The sequence below is a fragment of the Enhydra lutris genome, unplaced genomic scaffold (genome assembly GCF_002288905.1).
Source record: "Enhydra lutris kenyoni isolate GAN:26980312 unplaced genomic scaffold, ASM228890v2 scaffoldscaffold27, whole genome shotgun sequence".
Classification (NCBI taxonomy): Eukaryota; Metazoa; Chordata; class Mammalia; order Carnivora; family Mustelidae; genus Enhydra; species Enhydra lutris.
This window is the reverse complement of record NW_019154111.1, coordinates 15,462,694-15,489,587: the sequence shown is the minus strand read 5'-3', so window position 1 is coordinate 15,489,587 and position 26,894 is coordinate 15,462,694. Positions and strand designations below refer to the sequence as shown.

The window sequence follows — 26,894 nt, the reverse complement described above, 5'->3', positions numbered from 1 at the left end:
CATGATTATTGTCTCCACCTAAAGGGTTTGTGGATGGGGATGCAACCATAGATAAACCATAGATGCATAAGTGCCCCCTCCAAACCAACAAACACAACCTTGGAAATGTAAAATAATGGATGCCCAGAGAGAGTCCATATATCCCCAGAATCTGCAGTGTTTTCTAAATTAAAGATTTCATGGGTTGGTTGATTTGATAAGAACACTGGTTTCATTGAAGCGAAAGACTGTAGTAGAAAGACAAGATTTGAAAAGTTTAGGTTTGAGCTAATGGTCAACGGGAAATAATTTTAATTTAAGCATGCTTCATCGTATCTTCAGTAACAACTATAACAATTTCCATTAAGTAACTATTCTATAATTGTCAGCTTAAAGCCAGGCTCCCCAACTAGAATTCGAGATGTAAGAAGGCAGGCCACATCTAGATCCATTGATACTGTTAGTATTAAGCAAAATGAAGGTGTTTTGTAAAAATTGGTGGATTGAGTAAATATTTCTTTTTCAAAGGGACAAAACAGAAGATGCCTATGGATTAACTTCACAAGGCAGAAATCTGGAAGTCACTCTCAAGGTGCAAAGTCCTCGAGGTCAGTTTATATCACCAAAGATGCCCAGATTTAGACGAAGGATTTGACCTTGGAAGTAGAAAGGAAAGAGTGGATCTAGGAGCAGTTTCAAATGAGTAATATAATTTGTTGACAGAGTACAAACGGGGGCGGGGGGAAGGGAGGAAGTCTTGTGTTAACTCTCAGGTTGGGCTCTGAAAAAACAGATAATGTTGACAGAGAAGTGGTATTAACCTGAAGATTAAACATAATGGAGAGATATAAGCTGTAGCTAAAATCACGAGACCTGTAGTCAGAGTAGGTTCAGCCCCAGGCACACCTCATGGGAGCAGTGTGAATGCAAAAATTCCTAATTTCTCTGCATCTGTAAGAGATGATAGGAGATTATTTATACATAAAGCACTTAGTCGGGTTTTGGCACATAGGAGGTATTCAACAAAGAGTGACTATGTAAAATGTGACAAATTTTGGTTTTAGATATCTTAATTTCACAATTTGGGTTTTGGAGTGCTTTTGTTGGGTCCCCCAAAATTGGGTGCCCCAATAATGGGTCCATGATTAAAGGAGCGAGACTGATACAAAGCGAAGGTCAAGCAAAGCTTTATTTCACGCCAAGCATCAGGAATCAGACCGACCGTCAAACAGAACGGTCGGGGGCACCCGTTATAGAGAGGACGACCCCTCCCTGCTTTCCAGACTAAACTTTTATAGAGCAAAGTCCATGTGGTTGGGCCTGGCCACACACAGGTGGCCAATGAGATTGTAACACACACAGGAAACTCCACAGTGATGCTAGGCGACCAACTGAATTACAATTTACCCTAGTAGACATTTGAACCAGCCTATCACCTAGTTCAGAATTGGCACCCAAAAGATGTCCAAAGGATGGGGCCCATACTCCTCAGTAGCTAGGAGACAGTATGAGCCCCCACTGATTGAATACCTCCGCCTGGCCTGACCCACCCTTGTAATTGGATTTTGTTATGTGGGACTGGTTTCCCGGACTTGCTTTTAAATAAGTTCCCCGGGGCGGGCGGGGGGGGGGGGTCAATTTAAGTTTAACAACAAAATGGCAGTTCAACCGGGGTGGGGCTGCTCTGACTGAATAGGCCCTTACACTTTCAGATTCTGGTTCTGGATTGTTTACATTTTTGTTCATGTGGAAGGGCAGGCACAAAGAAAGCAATTCAAAAATAAGAGTGTGTCTTTTATAGCAGAAGCCTCATGAATGATGAGTGCTCCAAGGGAATGGTGCCTGGAAGAAAGGCCAAAATCAGGGGCAACACTGAGCAGAAGGAAGATGAGATGAAGGAGACAAAGAAACAAAAAGAGATTGAAAACGTTGTGGTTTCCCATAGCGTCGGGAGGGGAAAAAAATTCTAAGATGGGGGTATCATCAGCGAACACAAATGTATGCATCTTCTCTATATCAGATATACTAGAGAGTATTAAGTGAGGTAGAAATAATTTGAGGGCTTTCTTTGGAGACAGGTTCCTTATAATCCTACGGAATGGACTGTCTCTACTCATTGCTGCTTCTCTTACCACCTTCTACACATATTTTTCTTTTTCATTCCAAGTGTGATTCTTCGTTTCATGCTTGTTATTGTCAGTTCTTAATAATAAGTAGGCGCTATAACCAAATGTTCAATAAATTGCCGTTTGATTGGACATTTTAGCATGGAGAAAGTGTTTTGCTGAAGAAAGGACAGTGCTCCAGCGGTAAGCTGCCTGCTGACATAAACAGTTTATGGTTTTATGACAGGTTCACAATCTACCAATACTATTTTCAATTCAATTTGTGTGGATGAGGATTTTAGAGAAAACAGCTGGCAGGAGAAACATATGACATTTAATTTTGCCTGAGAACATGAAATCTACAAAGCTCTGTCTATGTGTATGTGAAATGTGTGGGTTTGTATACACTCACAAAGGTTATATTGGGAGTCGTAGTCTACTGGGTTTGGGGCAACAGACAGCAGAAAACATTACATCCCATGGTAATTTTCTAGAGATACACTTGACTTAACAAATAACTCAGCGCGTCTAAAATTCTGATGAGAACATTGGACTGATTGCAATTTTTGAACTAAAAAGGTTTTTTTCAAAAGGAGAATGACCTCAAATCGTCCTTAACAAACAAACAAACAAACTTACAATCAGTGGTGTAGATTTTGATTGATTCAAAAATCACTCCCTGTGAAAAAGATTGAGAACATTGCCAAAAACGTGGAACCTTGCAGATTACTGCATGGATACACTACATGACGTTTAAGAAATGATTTTAAAGAGAAACAGCAATAAAATTGAAATCTGTCTTGAATTATTCAGATGTCATATGCAAAGTGCCCAAAGTTACACAAAAAAGGAGATATATAGTAAAGAAAAACTATTGCATGAATTTAGTCACAACCATGACAAGCAGGAAAAAAAAAATTAGCCTAAAATATGCCCAGGATTACTAGAATATAAAATCCATTTAATACCCAAATTTATGTCATGACAAAGGTGATTATATATTTAAATTGACTCATAATCATTCAAAATGACTTGACTTTTATTTCTAAAAAATTTGCCTTTTTATTTCAACATCAAAATTCGTTTGAACAGTACAGCACATTTGTTTACTGAAAATCATGGACCACCAGAGATTCTTTTCCTCGTTTCCTTACCTTTGCTTTTATCTACACAAACTGATTTTTACCCAAGGTCACTACTTGGGGCCCAAATATCCTTCTGCATACTTAGTTAGATGCAGTCATCAGCAATTGAAAAGAATTGCTTTCTCGCCTTTAGCCCCAACCAGAGGGAAAACAACAGACTCTCACTTAAAGTTGTCCCTGTGGCCAGCGCCACCTCTCTCACTCCTCTGTCCTCCATTCCCAATTGGAAATGAGTCTCTTCTTTGTACTCTCCATTGCCACAAGTCAAGTGCCCAATATTCCTTGCCTAGATTTCTTCAATAATCTTGCTGTTGTCTTTTCTCTCATTCCCTGCACACAACAATTCATCTGACTCACCGCTGGCAAACAAATCCCACAAAAAGGAATTGTACTGGGAACACACCGTGCTCAAGTAGAGTCAAATGTCCTCAAGTCCCCAGCAAATGCAGTACAAACTTGGCGTTATGTCCCACGGCTATCTGACCAGCCGAATTTTGTGCGTAACCCTATGACGCATTGCCCAAAATACATTTTCAGTGTAAAAGGAGCGGTATTCACAACAGGGCACACGGGGGTCTATAGGTGAGGCACCTCTCTTTGTGGTGATGCTAAACTCAGAACACGTTTTACACACAAATACCCTGACTTGTTCTTCTCTGAAAGTTTAACCCCCCTTCTTTTATTGCCGAGAAGGTGCTTCCATCTATTTCTCTCCTGTCTTCACGAAATGTTTAATTCCTACCTCCTTCAAGCAGACTTTCTTGATCCTTCGACAGGACAGGCTACTTTCCTCCTTTCTCCGTCAACAGGTCTGACCTCAGAGTAGGCACTTAGTCTCCATTTATGTTTCTCTGCCTCCTACCAGTCATCCGGTCATCCGCAGGCTTGGTTTGGCTCCCTACTTGACCCCAAACAACTGGAGAGCAAACTTCTTACTCATCTTTGCATTTTCCTAAACACCCAGCAAAGGTCCCTTTATAGAGCAAACATTGCACAAATATTTCTCATAAATGCCATCACTGGCTGTAAACTGATACTTAAATTGTGGCCCCTAAAAAAAGACTTATTTAGTAAGGGCATTAGCCCTAAATAAGAGGAAACTCACAAACTGTGACAATCAAAGACTCTGGACTCATTTTGCAAATTCAAAATAATTCACCTATTTCTACAACTAAAAGATTGTCACAAAATACATATTATGTACCAAAGCCCCCATAAGAGAATGTATGTGCATGTTGTCTTAGAAAAGTTTTTCCCGAGACTTTCACTTAAACCCTTCTATATGCAGTCATTTCTATTTTTATAATATGAATTTACTTATTCATTAAGTAAAATAAAATCTAAGTATTTGTGAAATAAAAACCCTCCACCACCCATCTTCCCATATCCTGATGCCAATCTAGAGAATTAACACACGTTTGAAGAGTTTTCATTTTGTTTTGTTTTGGTTGTTGTTATGTAGCTAACGCACTTATCTGGGGTTATCAACTTTGGATCGTGGGTGTCACTGTGAAAGGTGAGTGACTTAACATGCTCGCTGGATTCCTCTCTCTAATGCTGCTCCTAAGTCATCGCCCAAGTTTTTTAAAATTATGTTACTATTTTTAAATGAACAGGTTTTACAATATTTATATTCACTTCCGTAGACAAATTGATGTTTCTGTTTTGTTTCTAGATTCCTTCTAACAACGTAAGACTGATACAAAAAGTGATTTTTGCATACGGCTACTGAGTATTATTCCTTTAGATTCATCCCAAGTAGCATGACTGGGCTTGCAGAGAAAGAATAACCATAATTATTAAAACCCTACCTGTAAGAGATAATTAAACAAGTAGGGTCTAATAGGTCCTTTAATAATTTCCTTTTAAATTTCTTCATTTCTTCTAGGTTATAGGTAAGTGCCGCTGTTATTTGTCTCATATCAGATGTGCTTTTTTTATTTTGTTGGATTACATCTAGAATAATTCATATGTGAGATATGCAGGCATTCTCTGAGTCCCATACATTTTTAGTCTCACATTGATTGCTTGGCTGGCCATACAGTCGTAAGTTTAAAATACTCTACCTCAGAAAGTCTTTGGTCCTTGATGTCTAGAAGCCAGGGAGGCGTATGAGGTCTCATTTTCATATGTTATGTGTATCTTTTCTCCCTTCAAAAGTTCTTAGAATTTTCTCTCAATAAGTGCAATTTTACTTAGATGTATGGGCTTTTCAATTTCAGAAATTGTCTTTCTTCAAATTGTGAAACTTCTGTTATTTTCTTTTCTTTTCTTTTTACTTTTTGGCCCCTTTTTCCCCTTCTTTATTTCTTCTCAGTGTTTATTAGATATATTTTAGGATGCTGTATCCATGTTCAAAGTATTTTAACTTTCCTCAGATTTTCTTTTCTCATTTTTCTCCTTTTCTTCTTGGTTCTTCCTCTGCTGCACATCATCCCTCCAGTGTCAGCCCCAGTCATCCCATATTTATGTTCCTCTGTTCAGCTTTTTATTTTCACATTCGTATTTTAATTTCCAGGATAATTTTCTTTTCTGATTGATCTTTTCCACAACAACCTATGCATGTGTGTCTATTTGATATTTTCTTGATTTTCTCTTGGAATGCTCATTAAAATTCTGTTTTTAAAAAATTCTCTTGGGGTACCTGAGTGGCTCAGTTAGTTAAGCATCTGCCTTCGCCTTAGGTCATGATCCCAGGGTCCTGGGATCTAGTCTGGCACTGGCCTCTGTGCTCAGTGGGGAGCCTGCTTCTCCCTCTCCCTTTTTCCTTTCCCCTGCTCATGCTCTCTCTCTCTCTGTCAAATAAATAAATAAAATCTTTAAAATAATTCTCTTATATTTTCTGAACTACCTCCGGTTTTGTTTTGTGTGTGTGTGTGTGTGTGTGTGTGTGTGTGTCTTTTTAAATCGTGATATTGGTTCTTCAGTTATCATGACATCCTTGGTTGTTGTAGGATTATGACGTAGGGCCAGGGTGGTGGATAAGGATTACTAGTGGGGTCCATTTTCCTTGAATGGGAGGGCAGACTACAGACCTGTGTAGGTTACTTACTGTTTAACCTGACTGGCTTCTTCAAAGATGCAAGGATACAAGCACACAAACAGATTGGGGACCCACCACAGGAGAAACCTTTTCTAAGAGTTGAGAAATTTGTTATGTCTCTATCTTGTGTAGAAGATGTAGTTCATACTTTTCACCTGTCCAATGTCTGTCTGAAATAAAGTTACTTCCAATTCTGCTTGGTTTCTCTCACAGTGCCTTCTACCTACACAAGAAACATAAGATAGTTCTACCCTCAGACAATTCCCATTTTTTTTTTTAAGATTTTATTTCTTTATTTGACAGACAGAGATTACAAGTAGGCAGAGAGGCAGACAGAGAGATGGGGAGGCAGGCTCCCTGCTGAGCAGTGAGACCGATTCGGGGCTTGATCCCAGGACCCTGAGATCATGACCAGAGCCAAAGGCAGAGGCTTTAACCCACTGAGCCACCCAGGTGCCCCCCCATTTTTTTTTTTTTTTTTGGGTAGAATTCTCTAACACCTGTACTCAATCCTTTTTAAGTTAGAACAAAAATGAAAAGTGAGGGGTCCACCTGGCCCAGCTATTTTGAAATGCAGCTGCTTATGTAATTTTCCTGATGGTCACTCCCATGCTCATATCAGGTCTTTATACTGACCTGAGGTTTAGAAATTATTTGAAACTACCATGGTAAGAACCACTTCTGTTGCTTGGGCTGTGCTTTCCTTCTTTTAATTTCTCTATAAATCATACCCATTTGACTTTTATTTTTCTGGAGTTTCTCAAATTGTTCTACCTTATGTTAGCTCTAAAAATATAATGGCCTCATCATATTTTCTCTCCCCTGTCCTCCTTTTCTTCCTTTTTTTTTCTTTTTCTTTTCTTTCCTTTCCTTTTTTTCTTTCTTATATTTTTAAATTTCATTATTGCCTTAGAGGAAAGGTATATATATGTTTGTGGCACCCATTTCCTGAACTAGAAGCCAGACTAAATTTCTTTTTTTTTTTAATGTTTCTTTTAATGATGTCAGTAAGTCAGCTTTGCATTTATTTTCAATAACCTGGAATTTATACTAATATTTGGTTAAATATTTTTCTACACTTTGGGGTGGGTGGTACTAACCCATATGATCCAGCATTTAGAGATTTAAAAAATTTTTTGGAACATAAAAATGTGATATGGTTACAGCCAAAAGGAACTATTTGCTTACAATCTGCTCTTCCTGGCACCCTGTGTGCTCCATAAGATATAAGTGTCTACTGAATCATGGAAAATGCAATTTGAAGTTACACAAGTAAATTAGTCACTGCATTCTGTACTATCAACAGTCTGGGGTGTCATTAAAGTTCTGTCTATATAGAAGAAAAAGTAAGTCTATTTGTTTAGGCATTCCCCTGAACATTTTTGAAATAAGGTCATGGTCAGTATGATTGAAAAAAGTCACATTTTAGTCTTAATCAAATCCAGTAGTCTAGCACTTTAAACATATTAAGAAAGCTAAACCATTTTAATGAGATGAGTGAGAGGAGGACTTAGCTCCCAGGTTGACTATCTAATTGTATACTTGATTAAATTATTACAATTTCGGCATAGAAAATTCAAACCCTTTGTAAATTCAATTTCAATTAAAAAAAAAAAAAGATGAATGAGTAAATAGCACAATCTCACTAACAGCCAAATGTTTAAATTAAACAGCTGTAGGCCTCACAGCTTTCTTAGAGACCCCCCCCCCACCGACGAAAGGAGGATCATGGAATCTAAGCAAGGTTCATTGGGCAAATATTTCTTTATGCTGTCAAATAAAATAGGCATCCCCAAAAGAATTGTGCTAAATGTGTAAGTTGGCAATTTTCTGCGGCGGTAATATGGAGCACAACCAGGAAAAAAAAAGGTAATGAGGCTGGCTAGGGCAGCATTCCCTAGGAGGGCCACTTAACAAGCTGGCCCCTGCTGTGCCCTAGAATCTCCTGATTTCGTGGACTCCTTCTGCATCTTCCCAAGCAGATCATTTTAACTGAGTGCACAAATGAGATTACATAAATGCTTTCTTTTCGGGTTGCTTTTCCTTTTTCCTTTTCTATTTGGCTTGCCCTTTCTAGAGTTTACACAGCTTTGGTACGACTGTATTGCCCAGATACCTGAAATAGGTGTCCCCATAGACGCCACCACCCCCGGGGACACCACGAGGCCTTCAAAGAGATCTGCTTCAAATGACAGCAGGTTGACAGGGAAAGAAAACACTCTCCTGTTTTCCACTTCCCTCCTGTCTAAGGACATGAAGGACTGTCGGAGAGACAGGTGTGGCTCTGGGCTGGTCTATTCTGAAAATCACGTTCACTGTTGTCTAGAGTGTACTGACAGGTTGCTTGGGCTGTCCTTTTCCCACCTCGACTATTCCTTAAAGCAGGAATTTTCTCATTCTCTTCAGAACTACCTCTCATAACTCTGGTTAGAGTTATGCACTTTTCAAATTTTAACATATTTCAGCAGTTGCTTTCCAATGACACCTCACTTTCTTACAGTATTTTCCACTCAGCGTGTGAAGGCAGCGACATGTTGCCTCAGGAACAATTCCCTCTTCTATTTTTCCGAGTCCTACAGATGCTGGTTGCCCTCTTTCAGGTACTTAATCTGCATGATGGACATCCTGGGTAAGTTTCTATGTTCGAGAAAACACGTCCAGTTGGGATGCTGCATGGACATGGTCTCAAGGGCCGGAGACATTAAGACAATTATCTGGGTAAATAAGAATGTATTCAGTCATTAAACACTTTTTTTTTTCCTTCTATTTTTTTTGGAGACTCTGTGCTGGCCCAGGCCTCTACTCAGTGCTGAGGATATGACAGTGAGCAAAACCTAGTTAAGTCCCTGCCCTCATAGATTACAGCAAAATAGTAATAATGGCCAACATTTTAATGATCACTTAGTACGTGCTAAACACCTGTCATGACTTATTCATGAAATTCTCAGCAAAACTACCATGAGGGATCTATTAGTACAAGAAAACACACCATAGTGAGACAACAGAAATATCTGGAGTTTGTTTTTTTTTTTTTTTTTTTTTTTTTAAGTCACCCATCTTCCTGCCTTTTCCTAGAGGATATGAACTCAAGTCTGTTCTAGTTTGAGAACACGGCTGGGCACAGATGGCAAGTGACTGCTTTATGTTGCTTTGTGTGAATTTGCATTCTCTGGGAGAATGTATTATTAGCTTCAGATGTGTCGCCCTTGCCTACATTTCCCCAGCCAGTTTAGCAGAGTCAGGATTGGAACCCAAATCTGCCTTCTCCAGAGCCTATGCTCTTCCTTACCCCCTTATCCAACTCTGCAGCCCCACACTCTTCTGCCCTGTGACAGGCAGATACAGTAAAAGAACAAGGGCAGGATGACGAGGCAGAACTATCTGATTAATTCCATCAATTTTCCTTTGTTCTGTGCATGCTAGACAGAACTAAGACAATAATCATAATTCCTTTTTGACTTTCTTTCTACATATTTAGCACCCCATTTTGGAAGAATTGATAATGACAATTTTTTTTTTTAATAAAGAAATACATATGGCCCATCACTGAAATGAGAAAACTTATTTTTCAGGGAAAAAACCAAAAAGCTGTTATCATGGGGATCACAATAAGATGAAAATTAAGATTCTCATGACATCACAATCTAACTTAAATCATAAAGAAGGATTTTTTAAAAAAATATTTTATTTATTTATTTAACAAGGATCACAAGTAGGCAGAGAGGCAGGCAGAGAGAGAGGAAGGGAAGCGGGCTCCCCGTCCGATGCAGGGGTCAATCCCAGGACCTTGGGATCATGACCTGAGCCAAAGGCAGAGGCTTTAACCCACTGACCCACTCAGGCATCCCATAAAGAAGGATTATGATATTATATTAGATCATTCTCGTGCAAGGCAGTCCATTCCCACCTTGGGTCGGCATTCAGTGAGAAGGTCCATGAAAGGCTCTGTGTTAAGAGACGTAGTCACTCAGCTATACCTCTAATGGCTCCTGCTTCCCCTCCAGGAATGTTTCAAGGCTGACATTTGCAGGTGAAAAGAAGAAGGGAAGAGGTGAGAGTGTGAGAAGTAGCAGTCTAGGACAAGGCCCCTGGTTTCTGACTTGAGCTCCTGGATGATGTCCTACTGAAGGAAGAATGGCTGCTTTGGGACATAGGGGGATTTGACATTTTTGAGTTTTGGTTATTTTTTGTCTTGGGGTTTTTTATTTTCCCTTGCTCTGAGGGTGTTTTGTTTTGTTTCCACCCGAAGCACTGGTTAAAGCACTGTGCTCCTTGGAGCTTGGCAATGTCATAACCCTTGTCTGATTATCTCAGCTTTATGAGTGCAATTAGAGGTGGTAAAATATGTATTCAGGAGATTTCTGCCATCCTAACAGCCCCTCACCATCCCTGAGGATTCTTTCCCTGACGGTTATTAATTATATTTTAAGTTTTTTAAGTCTTTTCAGAACCATTAGGAGAGTTTGTGTGAGTCCCTGTCCACACCTCAGTGTGTCCACCCTTCCTTCAGACCACTTTTCTATAAGAAAAGGAAAAGTGCATTTATACGATGAGTTAGTAGAATGCAGCCGGCACAAAGCTAATAAATGATGTCATTAAAATCCATGGGAAAAACATGATTCAACTTGATTTCCAAAATCTGAAAAAAATGGGAAATTAAATGGTATTTTATCATTGAACGAAGACTTACTTTACAGAGCTGTCTGTCTTCATGAGTGCTAAAATGTAACTTTATCATTTGATTTTACCCAAGGGTTTTCCAAAACATCTGCCCCAATTATTCAACTGATTTTACCTTTTATTCCTACTCCTGTTATAATTTCAGAGAAACCTGGATGGTTAGATGAGTTTTCTTTTGTAGAGTACTCTAAGAAGCATAATTAAATACACAGTGAAAGAAATTTTGTTGTTCCGCTGTCTTGTGTGTTATAAATTCTATGTCACTGACGTATAGTTACAGGAGGCATAGCTGTTTTGCTTTCTCATCTCAGATCTGACTCCTCACCATCTTCCCCTGCCCTTGAGCCTGATCTGCTCCTGCCTTGGAGCCTGGCACCTCGCTGGTTCTGGCAGGCATCAGGCGGGCATCGGCCGGGAGCCAGACTGAGCCTTACAAGGAAGCCTCGGGGAAGCAGACTGACATGGGCTCAATAATTAGCACCATACAGGACACAGTGCTCAATAAGGATCTTATGAATTAATGGATTTGTGTACCGCTTAAATGCAATAAACACTTCAAGCTGATAACATAGGCTAATTGGCTGAGCATTATAAATGAGAATGGAAGACTGACCAGCTCTTTGGTCCTCCAAAGTCAATAAAACTTATGTAAAGCCTTTCTTTAGAGATAGAGTTTTATTCACCTGTGTCAACAATTTTAGCAATGTGAAGAAAAATATTCTCATGTGCTTTGTGTATTGTTTTGAATAATAAAGATACCTTGACAGAGAATAACAGGTCGCAAATTTTATGGGAAGCCTTAGGATGACACATAATTGTATTATATAAAGTATTCCAGTAGCCAAATCTCAGCTCCTTAGAATAACTCTCGAAGGAGAGCTGGTCCAGATTCAGCAACTCCAAGACTAACTAAATAATTTGAGGGCTTTACGATGTTCTGAAAATTCCTACAATTAGCATTTCTCCCTGATTTCTTCAGCTTTTCCACATTCAATTATATCATAAAAACAAAATAAATCCAATCAACGTATTTTGTAATCTGTCTTACAACATGTTTCTTTGATTTCCTTTGATTCCACAAAGAGAGAAAAAAATTTGTCTAGCATTCAGGCATATCTCTATAGGCGTGGATATATCTATACCCAAAAATATATACATATATACCTAAACTCCAGGTTTCAGAAGATACACGGCAGAGCCCATGGGCTCAGTGGCATCTCACCAAGCCGCATCTCCCCCGCCCCAGCATATTCACCTGTCCATTTTATCCCGAAACTCTTCCTCTCTCCATCACCGCTGCAAGGGGACAGCTGCAACTTAGCAGGGTTTCAGTTCTGAGAGACTCTGGCCATCTTTTTCCACTATGTTTAAAAAGCTCATTAGTATGATGCATGTTTAAACTACTATGATAATACTATCCAACAGCTAAATGTCATATCGTGATTCCACTCGTGCTAAAAATCAAGGCACCGAAAGACTTATCTAGATAGAAATAACATCTCATTTATATTTGCCCTCCCCCACTGCCTTTGAAAGTCACAGTATGAGAAGTAAGAATAGAAAGTACTTTATAAAATGCAAAGCAAGAGAAAGAAAAAAGAAAGGGAAGTTTGATGTTAGAACTCAGGAGCTTTTGTCTGGGTAAATATTTGTTGCCCACAGGAAAACAAAATAAATTACTGATGGCCCTTTTCAGATAAAATGGTATATCAAAAAAGGCAGTCTTTGGTTCAAATACAATGCAAGTGTCACTTAATGTTATTAAAAATTCACATAATGCAGACATTTCCAGAATCGGAAGAACATTGTTTTGCCCTGACTAGTTCAACTAACCATATCAAAACAGACCCAAAAGACTGTGAGAGACTTATTTTCCAGCTCATGCATTCTCTCCTAAGTCGTATTTACAAGCTTGATCCCCATAAATTCCTATCTACATATGTCAAAAATATAATGTTTATTAGGCTTAGAGCATCAGACTGCCTTACTTTGCTTTCCTGTCATGTGCTCGGTCCCACATTAAATATTCATGGACTTCTATCAGGTCATCTAAGTCATGAAAGGTCACAGATCTGGAACCCATGGTAAGTTTTTTCTATTCAGCAGCAAGTTTGCTGAAGTATATATTTTTGTGTCCAAACATGGTTGAAAGCCACATTGATCAAGTAAGGAATGAATCCTCATACTAATGAGCTCTCTGTACCCTTGTTGAGTACTTTTTCCTCTGAATTAGTTGGGATTTTAAGAGTCATGCATGACCTCGCTTGGAATGTTAGAGACTAGGGAATGTAATTGTCCCCAGGACGCTTGATTTCCTCACAACTTCTGATGATGGACGGTGGAGTAATCTTTAAACCCTCACTCTGAGAGAAAAGCTTTCTCATAGGCGCTGAAAGGCTGAAGGACTATTCATTCAGAACGATAGCATTTGCCTTTGTTTTACAAGCAGGCTTGTCTCCATTAACCTACCCAAACCCGGAATTCATGGAAATATTAGTTTTGTGCTTTTCTGGACAGAAAACTACATGTATCCCATTCAGCATATGCTCCCTTTCTCATATCGATGTCCTTTACTTGCAGTGATTTATGTGGAAAAGTTTAACTGGAAATTAGTGACAAAAGGAAATTATTTTAAGAGATTTAATTGATTTTCACCTTCTGAAAAGTTATATACTGCTTTATATAACTGCCTGTGGCTGTCTTCTTTAATCCCTCAACATCATCTTGCTCATATGGAAAAGCAGTAACAGTGAGGGCTGAAGAGAAATAGTAAGATGGTTCAGATCGGACTAAGCCATTTCAGTTTTTTTGTTATTGTCGCTATACGATAAACCCTGCTTCCATGACTAAAGCCATCATAATTGTGAAGGAAGTTTTTTCCCAGAGTCACATTAGAACCAGGAAAGGAGGCATTTGCCACGCAAGGGGATATCTCTGGGATCAATCATCCCTATGATTCACGTCTATCTTTTCTCCCACCCTCTTTTAATTAAGATTAGGAAAAGAACAGCTTTCTTCACTGATAACAGACCTGGGAAGAGAGACCCAGAAAGTAATGTGAGATCTGTCAATTTTCAACCTTGCTAAAGAAAACACCTTAAAACACTCTTCATGGACAATAAACCTTAGTCAACACATATTCAAAGTTAAGTGACCTTGAGGGATTCTATATATCTATTTCCAAATAAGAATAATACAGACTGAATCAATTTGAGAGACCATAAGTGAACTGAAAAGAAAGGTGGGGAAGCCTCTTAAAGAAAGAAGTTAAATCCAGGGAAGGGTTGGTGTATGCATTTCTTGCACTTACCTTTTCTGCTGACTGCGCTGTACCAAAAAAGATGGGAATGAAAGCTAACCAAATGATGCAGGTGGTGTACATGGTAAATCCAATAGGTTTGGCTTCGTTGAAAGTCTCTGGGACACCTCTCGTTTTAATGGCATAAACAGTACAAGTGACCATCAAGAGGATACTGTACCCCAGCGAACAAATGAGCGAGAGATCAGAAATGTCACACTTGAGCACTCCCCTGGCATTCTCTGGGTCTAGAGTCCGCTGCTCTCCATAGTCAATGATGATATGGGGGGGGTCCACAACAAACCAGACGCACACTCCCAGGAGCTGGACGGAGATGAGGCTGAAAGTGATCACCAGCTGGGACGCTGGACTAATAAACTTGGGTGCTGTGACCGATTTCTTCCCCTGCTCAAATATTCGGTGGATTCTGTTTGTTTTGGTAAGAAGGGCCGCATAGCTGAAACACATGCCAAGTCCTAGAAAGATTCGGCGGAAGGAACATATGATTGTGTCTGGCGTGGCAATCATTAAAAAGGTGATTGAGTAGCAGAGGAAAATCCCTGTGAGGAGCACGTAACTAAGTTCTCGTCCCGAAGCCCTTACAATAGGTGTGTCATTATAGCGGACAAAGGTCACGATCACGAAGGTGGTGGCGATGATTCCCAATATTGCAATGAACACAGGCACCACAGCCCAGGGCGAATGCCACTCTAGTTTGATTATGGGGATGAGCTGGCAACCTGTGCGGTTCATGTCTGGTCTCTGATCCAGAGGGCAAAGTTCGCAGGAGAGCTCATCTACTTGGTAGTTGTAACCCTCACAACGCTCGCAGTGCCAGCAGCAAGGGACTCCTTTCACCGTTTTCTTCCTCTCCCCAGGCTTACAGGGCAGGCTGCAGACAGACGCCGGGTGAGTGTGTTCTCGATTAGCCCACTGCATGTCATCCACCTGTGGGGATAAAGAATTAATGAGTCTTCCATTTCCCCCCATTTATAATATCCTAATCCTAGCCACAGGTTTGTAATAAATCACTGAATGCTGACGGAGCAAGTACAGTTTACCATAATAAGAGCCCAGTTTTCTTTCCCCAGTATTGACTTCTTGATGAAAGTGTTAAATGATCTGGTCCAATAAATCATTCATATCATCAGCTGGATGAGTGTCATTGGTTTCCATTTACCTCCTCAATGTTGACCAATCTGTCATTTGTGGAAAGATTTATTGGCCCAAACAGTTTTGAAACTCAAAAAAAAAAAAAAACAAGAAACAAAAAAAAAACACACAGAAATAGGCTTAGAGTTAATCATAGATATAAATGTCAGAATCCCTGAAACACTGGCTTAGGATATAAACATATACATAAAACAGTGATGCAAAGCTCTTCACCATATTTGGGGAAATTCAAATCACACTGTGTCAGTTTTTGAAGGAAATGGCAAACCTACTTTAATTGCTGATAGTCATCATGTTCCCGAAGTGATAACTGTATTAATGTTTTTGCCTCTCTTTAAGCATCATGGATATAATCCCCCCCCATTCTTGCATATCCATACTGTGCAAAAGACCATGTGAAATGAGATAGCTTGGTGGTAATGTTCTCCATTGAACAAAAGGAGTCTTACAAGTGGCTTACAGCAGCGAAATTGATACAAATGAGAGAGCCCCCCCCAACATGCTAAGTATCTACTTCAGAGCCTTGAAGTTCCACCTAAATCAGAGTACCTCTACTAAAATAAAAATATTATTTTAAGGAGATTCTGCCAATCACTGACCTCTTACCTTGATTGTTTACCAAAGGTTCTGGACCCAGTTCCAACATATATGAGGAAGGGAAGAGGTTTCCCGTAACACCAAGCAATCTAGGACAGCAGCCAGTTGTCCTGTTAAGTTACCTCAATTCTGCCGCTATCTACATGGAAATAGCACCAGCTCCCAGGAGTTAATGCTCAGCTTGCAAGACTGTCCCCTCCCACCTCCGATGTCAATTGCAAGTCCATGCCTCACATGTGCTTCTGACCCACCTGTAGATTGAAGGTTCCAAGAACACTTGCCTTGGGTTCCACTAGTTTGCTAGAGCAGCTCACAGAGCTCAGAGAAACACTTACTTACTAGATTACCAGTTTATGATAAAAAGGAAAAGATGTATGCGACAAGGTAGTGGGAAGGGCACAGTGCTTCCATGCAGAGTTCGGATTATGCCGCTCCCTCCAAATCTCCACCTGTTCACCAGCTCTTAAGCTCTCTGAACTCCCATCTCTTGGGATTTTATGGAGGCTTCATCACATAGGCATGATTAATTAAATCAGTGGCCACTGGCATTAATTGAACCTTTAGCCCCTCTCCCTTCCCAGAAGTCTGGGGTGGGACTAAAAGTTCCAATCCTCCAATCACCTGGTTGGCACCTTGGGGAACCAGCCCCCACACTTAGGTTTCCAAAAGTAACCTCATTAACATAATAAAAGTCACCTTTTTTGTTCTTATCACAGAAAATTCCAGAGGTTTTAGGAGCTTTGTGCCAAGAATAAGGTCAAAGACCATATATTTTTCATTATGAATCACAATATTGCATTTACCTTATTAGAAACACATTAATTTTAGCAGAATGCTAACAGGACAAACTGGAAATTACAGATCATAAGACACAACTTATTATGAAAAGCAGCTACTATAAAAGAGTGTGATTTTGGGATGCCTGGGTGGCTCAGTCAGTTAAGTGTCTGCCTTTGGCTCAGGTCATGATCCCAGGGTCCTGAGATGGTGCCCTACATCATCATGCTCCCTGCTCAGTGGGGAGCCTGTTTCCCCGTTTCCCCACTCACCCTCTTTGCTCCTACTCTCTCACTATCTCTCTCTCAAGTAGATAAATAAAACCTTTTAAAAAAGAGAAAGAGAATGATTTTGTTTGCTGATGTATACAGTGACTGACACACAATTTGCCCTCAAATCTTTGCTGAATTTGTAAGAAAGGAAGGACAGTGTTAAAAGGAAAACCAAAGGTCCAAAATGGCATCACTTAGGTTCTCACCCCAGCCTCCTTCTTATAAAAACCTTCCATTTTGCACAACTTGTTGGAGTACACTTCTACTTGCTGGATGAGATGCTACCCAATTCATGAATCATGTAATAAAGCTAATTAGATCTTCAAATTTGCTCATCTGAATTTTGTTTTTTAACAACGGGAAGGGTACCATGCAGAGCACTGAGAAAGAAGGGATCAACTTGAAAGTACTAGGAACTGGTAATAGAAGGTTGCTCAAAGAAACACGGAAATGGGAGCCCAAAGAATTTGGTTAGAAAACAGAACAAAACAATACACAACATATTTTCCTGAAGACCAGTTCCATTAACAATCCAAATGAAGAATTACCATATTCTGTGGTAGTCTGGCTCCAAAATGGCTCCCAATAATCTCACCTTCCAGAATTTGTGAATCCATGTATTCCTCTCCAACTGTGAATAGGGTTGATTATGTAAACAATAGTATATACTAGAAATGATTACATGTGATTTCTGAGACTAGGTCATATAAAATATTTTGGCTTCTGCCTTGCTCTCTCTTGGATCAGCCACTCCAGAAGAACGAGAGTTTCACGAGAATGCTCAAGTAGCCCAAAGGAAAGGAACCCAGGCCACCTGCCAACAACCAGCACCAACTTGTCATACATGTGAGTGAACCCCTTAAACAGTGAATTGTCTGGCCTCATTCCAATCTTCAGGTGACTGCAGCCCCCAGTGACACACTAACAACAACATCATGAGACATCCTAAGCCAGAGCCCCCCAGCTAATAAGCCACTTCTGAATTTCCAATCTACAGAAACTGTGAGAGATGATAAATGTTCTCTTGTTTTAGGCTGTTCAATGTTGCACTTATTTGTTACCTAGCAATACGAAACTGTAATACAACTCGAAATAAGTTTCTCCACCCATTCTGTGACCACCACCAATGTAGTAGTCTACCGAGAATCTACTCAGAAGGCAGTGACAGCTGTCATTTACCAAAAACTTGCCCCATCGTGGCTCCTGTAGGCAATATGCTTTCATAACCTGAAGGTTGTCTTCCTTTGGAGAAATATGCATTGACACTGTTCTCACGACTAGATCTATTTCTTAAGGGTGTTTTCCTTTCTTGAATGTGGGCTGAATGATTGAGGATAGAGAAGTAGAGTCCCCAGGCTCAACACTTGCAGTGGGCTATCAAATCTCCCCAAGGTAGAGTAGAAAATTCGTTCCTGTTTAATTTCAAATATCCTCCCTTGAGAAAATAGGTGATATTTCATGTGTCATAAGGCACTCAAAACTATTAGTTCTTACCCTGTTTTTTCACCACAAAGGTACAGAAATCTATCATAACCCTGCTAATCTCCTATTAGGTTTTAATGATTTAGGAAAGTTATTTTATGTATGTATAGAATTCCATTAGGAAAGAAAAAAGTTAGATTGGAAGCATATAGTGGCTTCTTTTGAAAATATTGAGAAAAATGAAATGCTCTACTGAGCTGCTAAAGTATTGATTTTATACCGTAATGGACTCTTCAAAGATAATAAAATACTTCTGTGAAGGTTATGTTTCAAAGCTAATTAATGTAAAACCAAAATTGCATTTTGTTTGGGGTTTCTATAGATTTATGATGTTACTGTAAAAAAAAAAAAAAAGAAAGAAAGAAAGAAAGAAAGAAAAGGCAGCCAAATATCTCAGAAACATTGGTAGAGGCTTTAAAGGTCAGCTTTCTAACCACATGTGTAATTCTTTAATTCTCAATACATTTCATTTTCCAGAAGGAAATAAGACTTGTTAACAAAGAAATATACCTATACCAGATAAGCCTCATTACACAGGATAAATATTTATCATTATAAGTTGAATATTAAATTTTCCTTGGTCAGTTTTCTATGTACTGAAATTATGGAAAAATATTCTCCATAAATAAAAAATGAAGTTACATGATGAAGGGAAATATCATAATACTTTAAATAGGTATTTTCTTTAAGAAAAAAATGAAATAGTCAAGCCATACTTGTGACTTTTTTAATATAATGGAGAAAACATTAAGTATATTTTTGTAAATATGATAAATACATATGACTCCATTTTCATCAAGGAACCTATTTATATATAACTGGATGGTGTTTTGATGCCGTAGTTGAAGTCTGGGAACCAACCGGTACCTACCTCAGGGAAGAACAAATAGCAAATACCTAAATGAGGATGTCGTAAATACATTAATATTTGAGTCAAATAATGTATTTTGCATATGTTGTTAAATAGTGATTAAAAGCAATACTACTTGAGAGTAAATTAAATGACCTAATTTTCACCACTGTGCTATAAGTTCATAAGCAAGACTCATTCAGCCCTTTTGCACAACTATATTAACAAATTAAACCATCTTTCATATGAGTATCCATGCATTTTTAAAACTTATCTTCCTTGTCTTTCACATTATTCTGATATTAGGATTTCTTTCTAAAATATATAGTCTAGGGACGCCTGGGTGGCTCAGTTGGTTAAGCAGCTGCCTTCGGCTCAGGTCATGATCCCGGCGTCCTGGGATCGAGTCCCACATCGGGCTCCTTGCTCGGCCGGGAGCCTGCTTCTCCCTCTGCCTCTGCCTGCCATTCTGTCTGCCTGTGCTCGCTCTCTCTCCCTCTCTCTCTGAAAAAAAAAAAAAAAAAAAAAATCTTTAAAAAAAAAAAATAAATAAATAAAATAAAATATATAGTCTAACAAATGGATGATAGTTATATAGACAGACCTTCCAGAGACAAAACCATAGCCTATTCCTGTCTTGATAATGTTCACCAACAGTGATTCATTCTGTAGGCTCCAATCCAGTAGATCTCATAGAATGTGAACCATCAACTGCTGTCAAATCCCATTATTACTGCAGACAAATAACCTACAGCCACAAAACCAAAAGTTTCTGTGTGAGTGTGCTTCTCTTTTTTAATCTTTAATCTTTCCAGACCAATCAACCTAGAGTAATTCTTCATAAATTCTTTAAGTAGACATTATTTTTATAGAACAATTTTTTTCTGTATAGTTTTAGTACCTCTTGAAGAAAAGACTACAAGAATATTTCCCAATTCAAGGCCCCATTAGAATTAATCATTTTCAGTTCATTAAAAAATTCTTACTCAATCTAATACCTCGATTACAATATTTTCCCCACATATTAAGTGATATCTTCACTGATGAGATTATCCTACATGTGGAAACATTTTAAATACTAACAGATAACTGATAGCTATATAAATCACAGCATTGATTTTTCATTTTGCTCTATAAATCACAGCATTGATAATCATTTTGGTGACTAGTTTGCCACCCCAGGATTTAAAAACCCAATCCTTCATCTGACTTATATAATGGCATATTGTATACGCAAACATTTCCAGTGAAATTGGGTATTTTAAAAAGCCTTACCCATTAATGTTGACATGATCAACAGATTTAACAAGTGCACTAATTGGCATTAAGTATTTAAAATATCAAAATTTGGGGGTGCCTGGGTGGCTTAGTCAGCTAAGTATCCAACTCTTGATCTCAGCTCAGGTCTGGATCTCAGGGTCGTGAGTTCGACCCCCATGTTGGGCTCCACACTGGGTATGGAGCCTAGTTAAAAAAAAAAAAAATAAATACATAAAATGTTAAAATTTGGTATATTTTGTGACTCATGAGTCACATACAAATGAATACATATAGCACAGTTAATTTGATAATGCAGCTCAAAATAGTTTCTCAGTATATTAGTATATATATTCATATGTGAGTAAATATTGTTTCCTTAATATTCACACTTTCCTTTGGGTCATACACAGCTTTCTACTCCTATTCAAAGTACTTCTAGTGTTTTTGAAAGTCTAATATATGTGTGTGAGATGATCCCCATATTGATGCCCTGACTTGATCTAATATTACATATCTACATAACTTTAAAAATGCAGACTTCTCCTATTTAGAAGGACAGTTTAAAATAAAGTTAAGAAAATTTTAGCATCAAAAAAATAAAATACTTAGGGATAAACAAGTGGAAGTGCAATATTTTCTTTCACTAAAATCTACAAAATACCATTTTAAAACAATGAAAGATCTAAGTAAGTGAAAAGAAACCCCATATTCATGGATAAGAAGATGTGTATTGCTAAGATGGAAACACTCCCTAAATTAATTGACAGATTCAACAAAATCCCTATCAAAATCCCACCTGGCTTCTTTGCAGAAATCAACAAGCTGATCCTGAAATTCAGATGGAAATGTCAGGGACCCAGAATAGATAAAACAATTTTGAGAGTGAAAAGTGAAGTTGGAGAATTCACACTTCTGGTTTTATTTTTTATTCTTTTTGTTGTTGTTTATATTCTTTTTTTTAATTTAATTAACTTTTGGTATATTATTAGTTTCAGAGTAGAGGTTAGTGATTCATCAGTCTTATATGATACCCAGTGCTCATTACATCATATGTCTTCTTTAATGTCCATCACGCAATTACCCCATCCCATCACCCCCTGCCTCAGTTTGTTTCCTATGATTAAGAGTCTCTTATGGTTTGTCTCCCTCTCTGATTTTGTCTTGCTTTCTTTTTCCCCACTTCTGATTTTAAGACTTACTACAAAACTTTAGCGGTCAAGACAGCATGATATTGGCATAAAGATAGACAAATCAATGAAATAAAATTAAGAGCCCAGAAATAACCTCTTACATGTTAAGAGGTTACATGTTACATGTTATAACCTCTTACATTGATTTTTGACAAGGATTCCAAGCAAACTCAAAGAAGAAAAAATAATCTTTTCAACAAGTGGTGCTGGGACAAGACATGACACCAAAAACATAAGAAACAAAATAAAAATAGATGAATTGGACTTCATTAATATTAAGTCCTTTTGTGTTTCAACAGTTGGCATTAGGAGAGTGAAAAGACAACCCACAGAGTGGGAAAAATTATTTCCACATAATGTATCTGATAAGCAATTTGTATCCAGAATAAATAAGTATATGTGTGTGTGTGTGTGTGTGTGCGCGCGCGCGCGTGCATAATATACATATAACATACATAAAATATACATATATATTAGAGATGAGGTGACATTTAAATTTTTAATTTTTTGAAGGCATTTGAGTATTTTTTGAATATTTTGGGTTTTTTTCAAGTTTTTAATTAAATTTTATTTAAATTCTAGTTAGTTAGCATAAGTATAATATTGGTGGAGTAGGATTTAGTGATTCATTACTTACATATAACACCCAGTGCTTATCACAACATCCTTGGTACCCATAACCCATATATTTTTATAAACTATATATATATTTTTTTAAAAAACTCTTAGAACTAAACAGTTAAAAGGCAAATAATCCAAATAAAAATGAGTTAAAGAATTGAAGAGACATTTGTCCAAAGAAGATGTATGAATGGCCAATATGAAAAGTGCCCAACATCATTAGTTATCAGGGAAATGCAAATAAAAACACAGTATCCACTAAGATGGTTATAATAAAAAATATAGACAATATCAAGTGTTATTAAAGATGTGAAAAAATTAAAACTTTTTACATTGCTGGTGGGAATATAAAATGGTACAGTTATTTTGGAAAATACTTTGGCAGTTCCTCAAAAAGTTAAACATAGAGTTGCCATATGACCTAGCAGTTTCTACTTCTAAATAATTCCAATCCAAGAAAACCGAAGACATATGTTCACACAAAAATCTTTATATCAATGTTCACAGTAGGATTATTCATAATAGCCAAAAAGCAGAAAGAACCCAAATGTCCATTTACTGACGAATGGGTAAAGAGAACGTGCTATATCTATTCAACCAATTAAAAATAAATAAAAAGTACTAAAGTATTAAAAATAAATTAAAAAGAATTAGGTACTAGTATATGCTCTAAAATGGACAAAACTTGAAAATATGCAAAGTAAGAAAAGTTAGTCCCAAAGACCACGTATTGTGAGATTTTATTTTATATGAAATGTCCAGAACCCATAAACAGACAATAGATTGGTGACTGCAGGGGCTATGGGGAGAAGGGAACATAGTGAATGCTCAAGGGAACAGGATTTCTTAGGCAATGGCTTAAAATTAGATGGTGGAGATGGATACACAACTCTGTGAATATACTGAAAAATACTGAATTACCCCTTTAAAAGGGCGAATTTTATGGGCAAATGTGAATTATCTCAATAAAGCTGTCCTTTTTAAAATATGCAAATGATTTAACTTGATACATTCAAGAAGTATTAACACTCAGTATTATTTGGCATATAAAAAGCATGTTGCATACTCACTCTATTCAAGACAAGGTTCAATGTGGGGATTCACCGGTAACCAAGACATGGTTCTTGACCCCCAGAGACAGTGGAGGTGGGGACAGAGATATGCAAAGAGCCTGTCACAGCTCAGTATGAGATTCTCTACAAAAGAATAAGGAAATGGTGCTGCTAGAGGAACATCTCGCAGGGCCTTCCAGCCCTGGCTTCACAGATATGTGGACAGCAGCCTGATGGATGTGGGAGATAACCCAGGAGAGAGGATTGCAAGAGGGCACCAGGTGAAGAAGGAAGGAAGGAAAAAAGGAAGGAAGGAAGTGGGGGGAGGGAGGAAGTGGGGAGGGGACATTAAGACCAAGGGGCAAGAAGCCATGATAAACTGGAGAAACTAAAAGTATAAAGAATACCAGGAATGTAGATTAAAGCATGGGATGGAGTGGCAAGAGATAAAGAGGTAAGGGCTATGGAATAGATGATATATAAGATCATGAAGGACATTATGAGCCACTGAGAGGAGTTTGGATCCTATCTTACAGGTGGCCAAGGAGATCCTCTAAAGGATTACGACAAGGACAGGGGTGATGAGTTTCATTATTTAGAAGAATCCATGTGCTGCAGAGTAGAGAGAAGACTGACATAGCTCAGGACTTCAGACAGGCCAGTCACACTGATGCTGCTGGAGAATTCCAGATGAAAGGTGAGGGCAATGGAAATGGAAATCTGAGCCTGTAGTGGCCAGGAAGGACTCTGTAAACAGCACCAGGTTTTCAGACTTTACTCTCCAGGCCACAGATACATAGATAGATAAATAGATAGATAGATATTTTATATATATATATATATATATATATATATATATATACACACACATACATATATTCTATATAGATATATATCTATATATTCTATTATAAAATTTATAAATTTTATAATATTATATATGTGTGTGTATGTATGTATATATTGATTTATTTAGAAGACCATTGTGGGGACAGATGAGGGAAGAGGGTGATAGAGAAGCAAGGATAAGAGTTAGGGAGAAAATGTTGCAGATCCAGGCAAGACAAGAGCCTGTGAATTCTGTTAGGAGCAGCGATGATGAAGAAGATGGGATAGATTTGAGATCTATATTAAAGAAAATAGAAAGAGAGGAACCAAAGAATGACGTCCAGACTTCTGACTTGAGAGCCATTCTCAGCATTCACGGACTTCCACTGCTCACATCTAACTGATCACCAGCCCCATGGCCGTGCCCTTGCATTCTCTGACTCCCAGGGAATGGCTGACCATTGAGTATCAACCCTCCCCAGGCCCCTATCACACAGCACCTTGTAGTCTCCTTCAGTGGCGTTTTATAGTACATAATTATGTATTCATTTGTTTGTTTTTCTTTTTTTTTAATAAGTGGTTTTATAACGTTTAGGTAATGTTCCTCAGAAGTACTTCAGGGGTTTACTTAAAATATAGATCCCTGGAACTCAGTTCTCTTTTTACTTTTTTTCTTTTTTAAAAAAATTTATTTATTTATTTGGCAGACAGAGATCACAAGTAGATCACAAGAGAGAGAGAGGGAGAAGCAGGCTTCCCGCTGAGCAGAGAGCCCGATGTGGGGCTCGATCCCAGGATCCTGGGATTATGACCTGAGTTGAAGGCAAAGGTTTTAATTCACTGAGCTACCCAGGTGCCCCATGGAACCCAGCTCTTAAAGATTATAATTCAGTAAGTCTCGGAAGTAACCTCAGGTTGAGATTTTTAAAAGCGCTTCTTCCTGTGATTCTGATAGATGTAATTAGTAAACCATACTTTGCTAGGCAACAATTTAAAATTTATTTCCCTCATAAGAGTAGGAGCCAGGTCTGTTTTTCTACTGTTTTATCCCAGAGCCAACTGTGGCGACTAACCCCCAGTAGGTATTAATAAATATTTGTTGAATGAAGGAAGAAGGAACAAAAGAACACGTGAACAGGTGATAGTGTCTTTCATTGAATAGAGGCACCCAAGGGAATGACTGGGTTTAAAAGGTGAATGATGACTTTGTTGTCTATGAGCTCAAAGTCCCAGTGAGGCTTCCAAGCCAAGAATCTCACAACTCAGGTGAACACTTGAGCTGTATTCATGATTCAGGTTTGTAGGAAGTGAAGATTTCAAAAGCACAGTCATATTCAAGGCGGGTGAGACCATGAATATTTATTAGCAAATTCTCATCCACAGAAACAGGGATAGTATGAAGGAAAGATGGCACAAATGAGGCCCTAGAAAGAGCAAATTTTAAGGAGCAGATTCAGCAAGATCAGTAAAGGAGGATGAAAAAACATGGCCAGGTGGAGAGTAGGGAATACAGTCCCTGAAACCAAATAGATAATTTAAGGAATGAGGAAATGGTCAGTGATGTCCAAAGATATAAATTTTATGACGATAGGATTTGAAAAGTGAGGGTCCCTGGTTACTCTCATGAGAGAAAATTCAGCTTTTCTGTGAAGTCTCCTCTGATCTACCCTATGCCAGGCAGGTAGGTATGTTTCTCCCCTGTATTTCATTGTATTTCATTATGTATTTTATCATAACTCTTTGGCATTATATTGTGATTACCTATTCATGTGTCCATTTTCCAAGTAGACTGAGGGCACAGTAATTTCAGGGACATATTATTTTTTTTATCTCCCATTACCTGTTTTAAGACCTAGGATTCAGAAAAAGTCAATGTTTGACAAATATATAAACTGATTAATAAACGAATGTGTGATGAACACATCTATGATTATCCTTACTCATTCTTTAGTGTTTTGAGTAGTCATGGCTTTAGGCAGTGGGCAGATGTGAGTAGTAAACTTATTCTTTCCTCAGTCTGTGTGGTGTCTACATTCTTTCATCTATACCCCATAGAGAAGCTAATTTGTGGGAATTATGTGCTCTGACACCATACCTCACAGGGATATTGGAAAGATCTAACAAGTTAATATCTGTGAAAATGTTTCGTGAACAGAAAATGTAAAAGACAAGTGGAAACTCCACATACAATTTGATTTAGGACTGAGAGGCAGCACTGGGTGAAGGTCCCCACTCTCTACTTATAATTAAATACTTATAATTAAATATAGCTGCTGTCCAAAAATTATGTCAGAAGCAACAAGCAAAAAGCCACCATCTCTGGATTTCACCCAGATCTGTTACTTCTTGCTTTTATTTTCACACAACCTCAGTTCTTCATGTCAGTTCCTGGTAACTGCCGTATGAGATGATCATTTTTCACCTGCTCTATGCAGAGAAAACCATCCAGGAAAGTGCCTTCTGCCCTTGGCTCTAAGCTTGAGATGGGAGCATCTTTAAGAGTGCATGATGCTGTGTGTGTTGTGGGATGGATGGTTTCAGG

General features: G+C 38.3%; 1 protein-coding gene across 2 annotated transcripts in view; it reads right to left on the bottom strand.

The window, feature by feature from the left end:
• Nucleotides 1-26,894, bottom strand: part of LOC111152012 (glutamate metabotropic receptor 8) — a 757,409-nt gene that overhangs the window by 63,328 nt on the left and 667,187 nt on the right. For both annotated transcript variants that reach the window (XM_022510280.1, XM_022510281.1), the window contains exon 8: nucleotides 14,263-15,198. In XM_022510280.1, coding sequence (XP_022365988.1) covers nucleotides 14,263-15,198 — 936 coding nt within the window. The remainder of the gene's footprint in view (nucleotides 1-14,262; nucleotides 15,199-26,894) is intronic.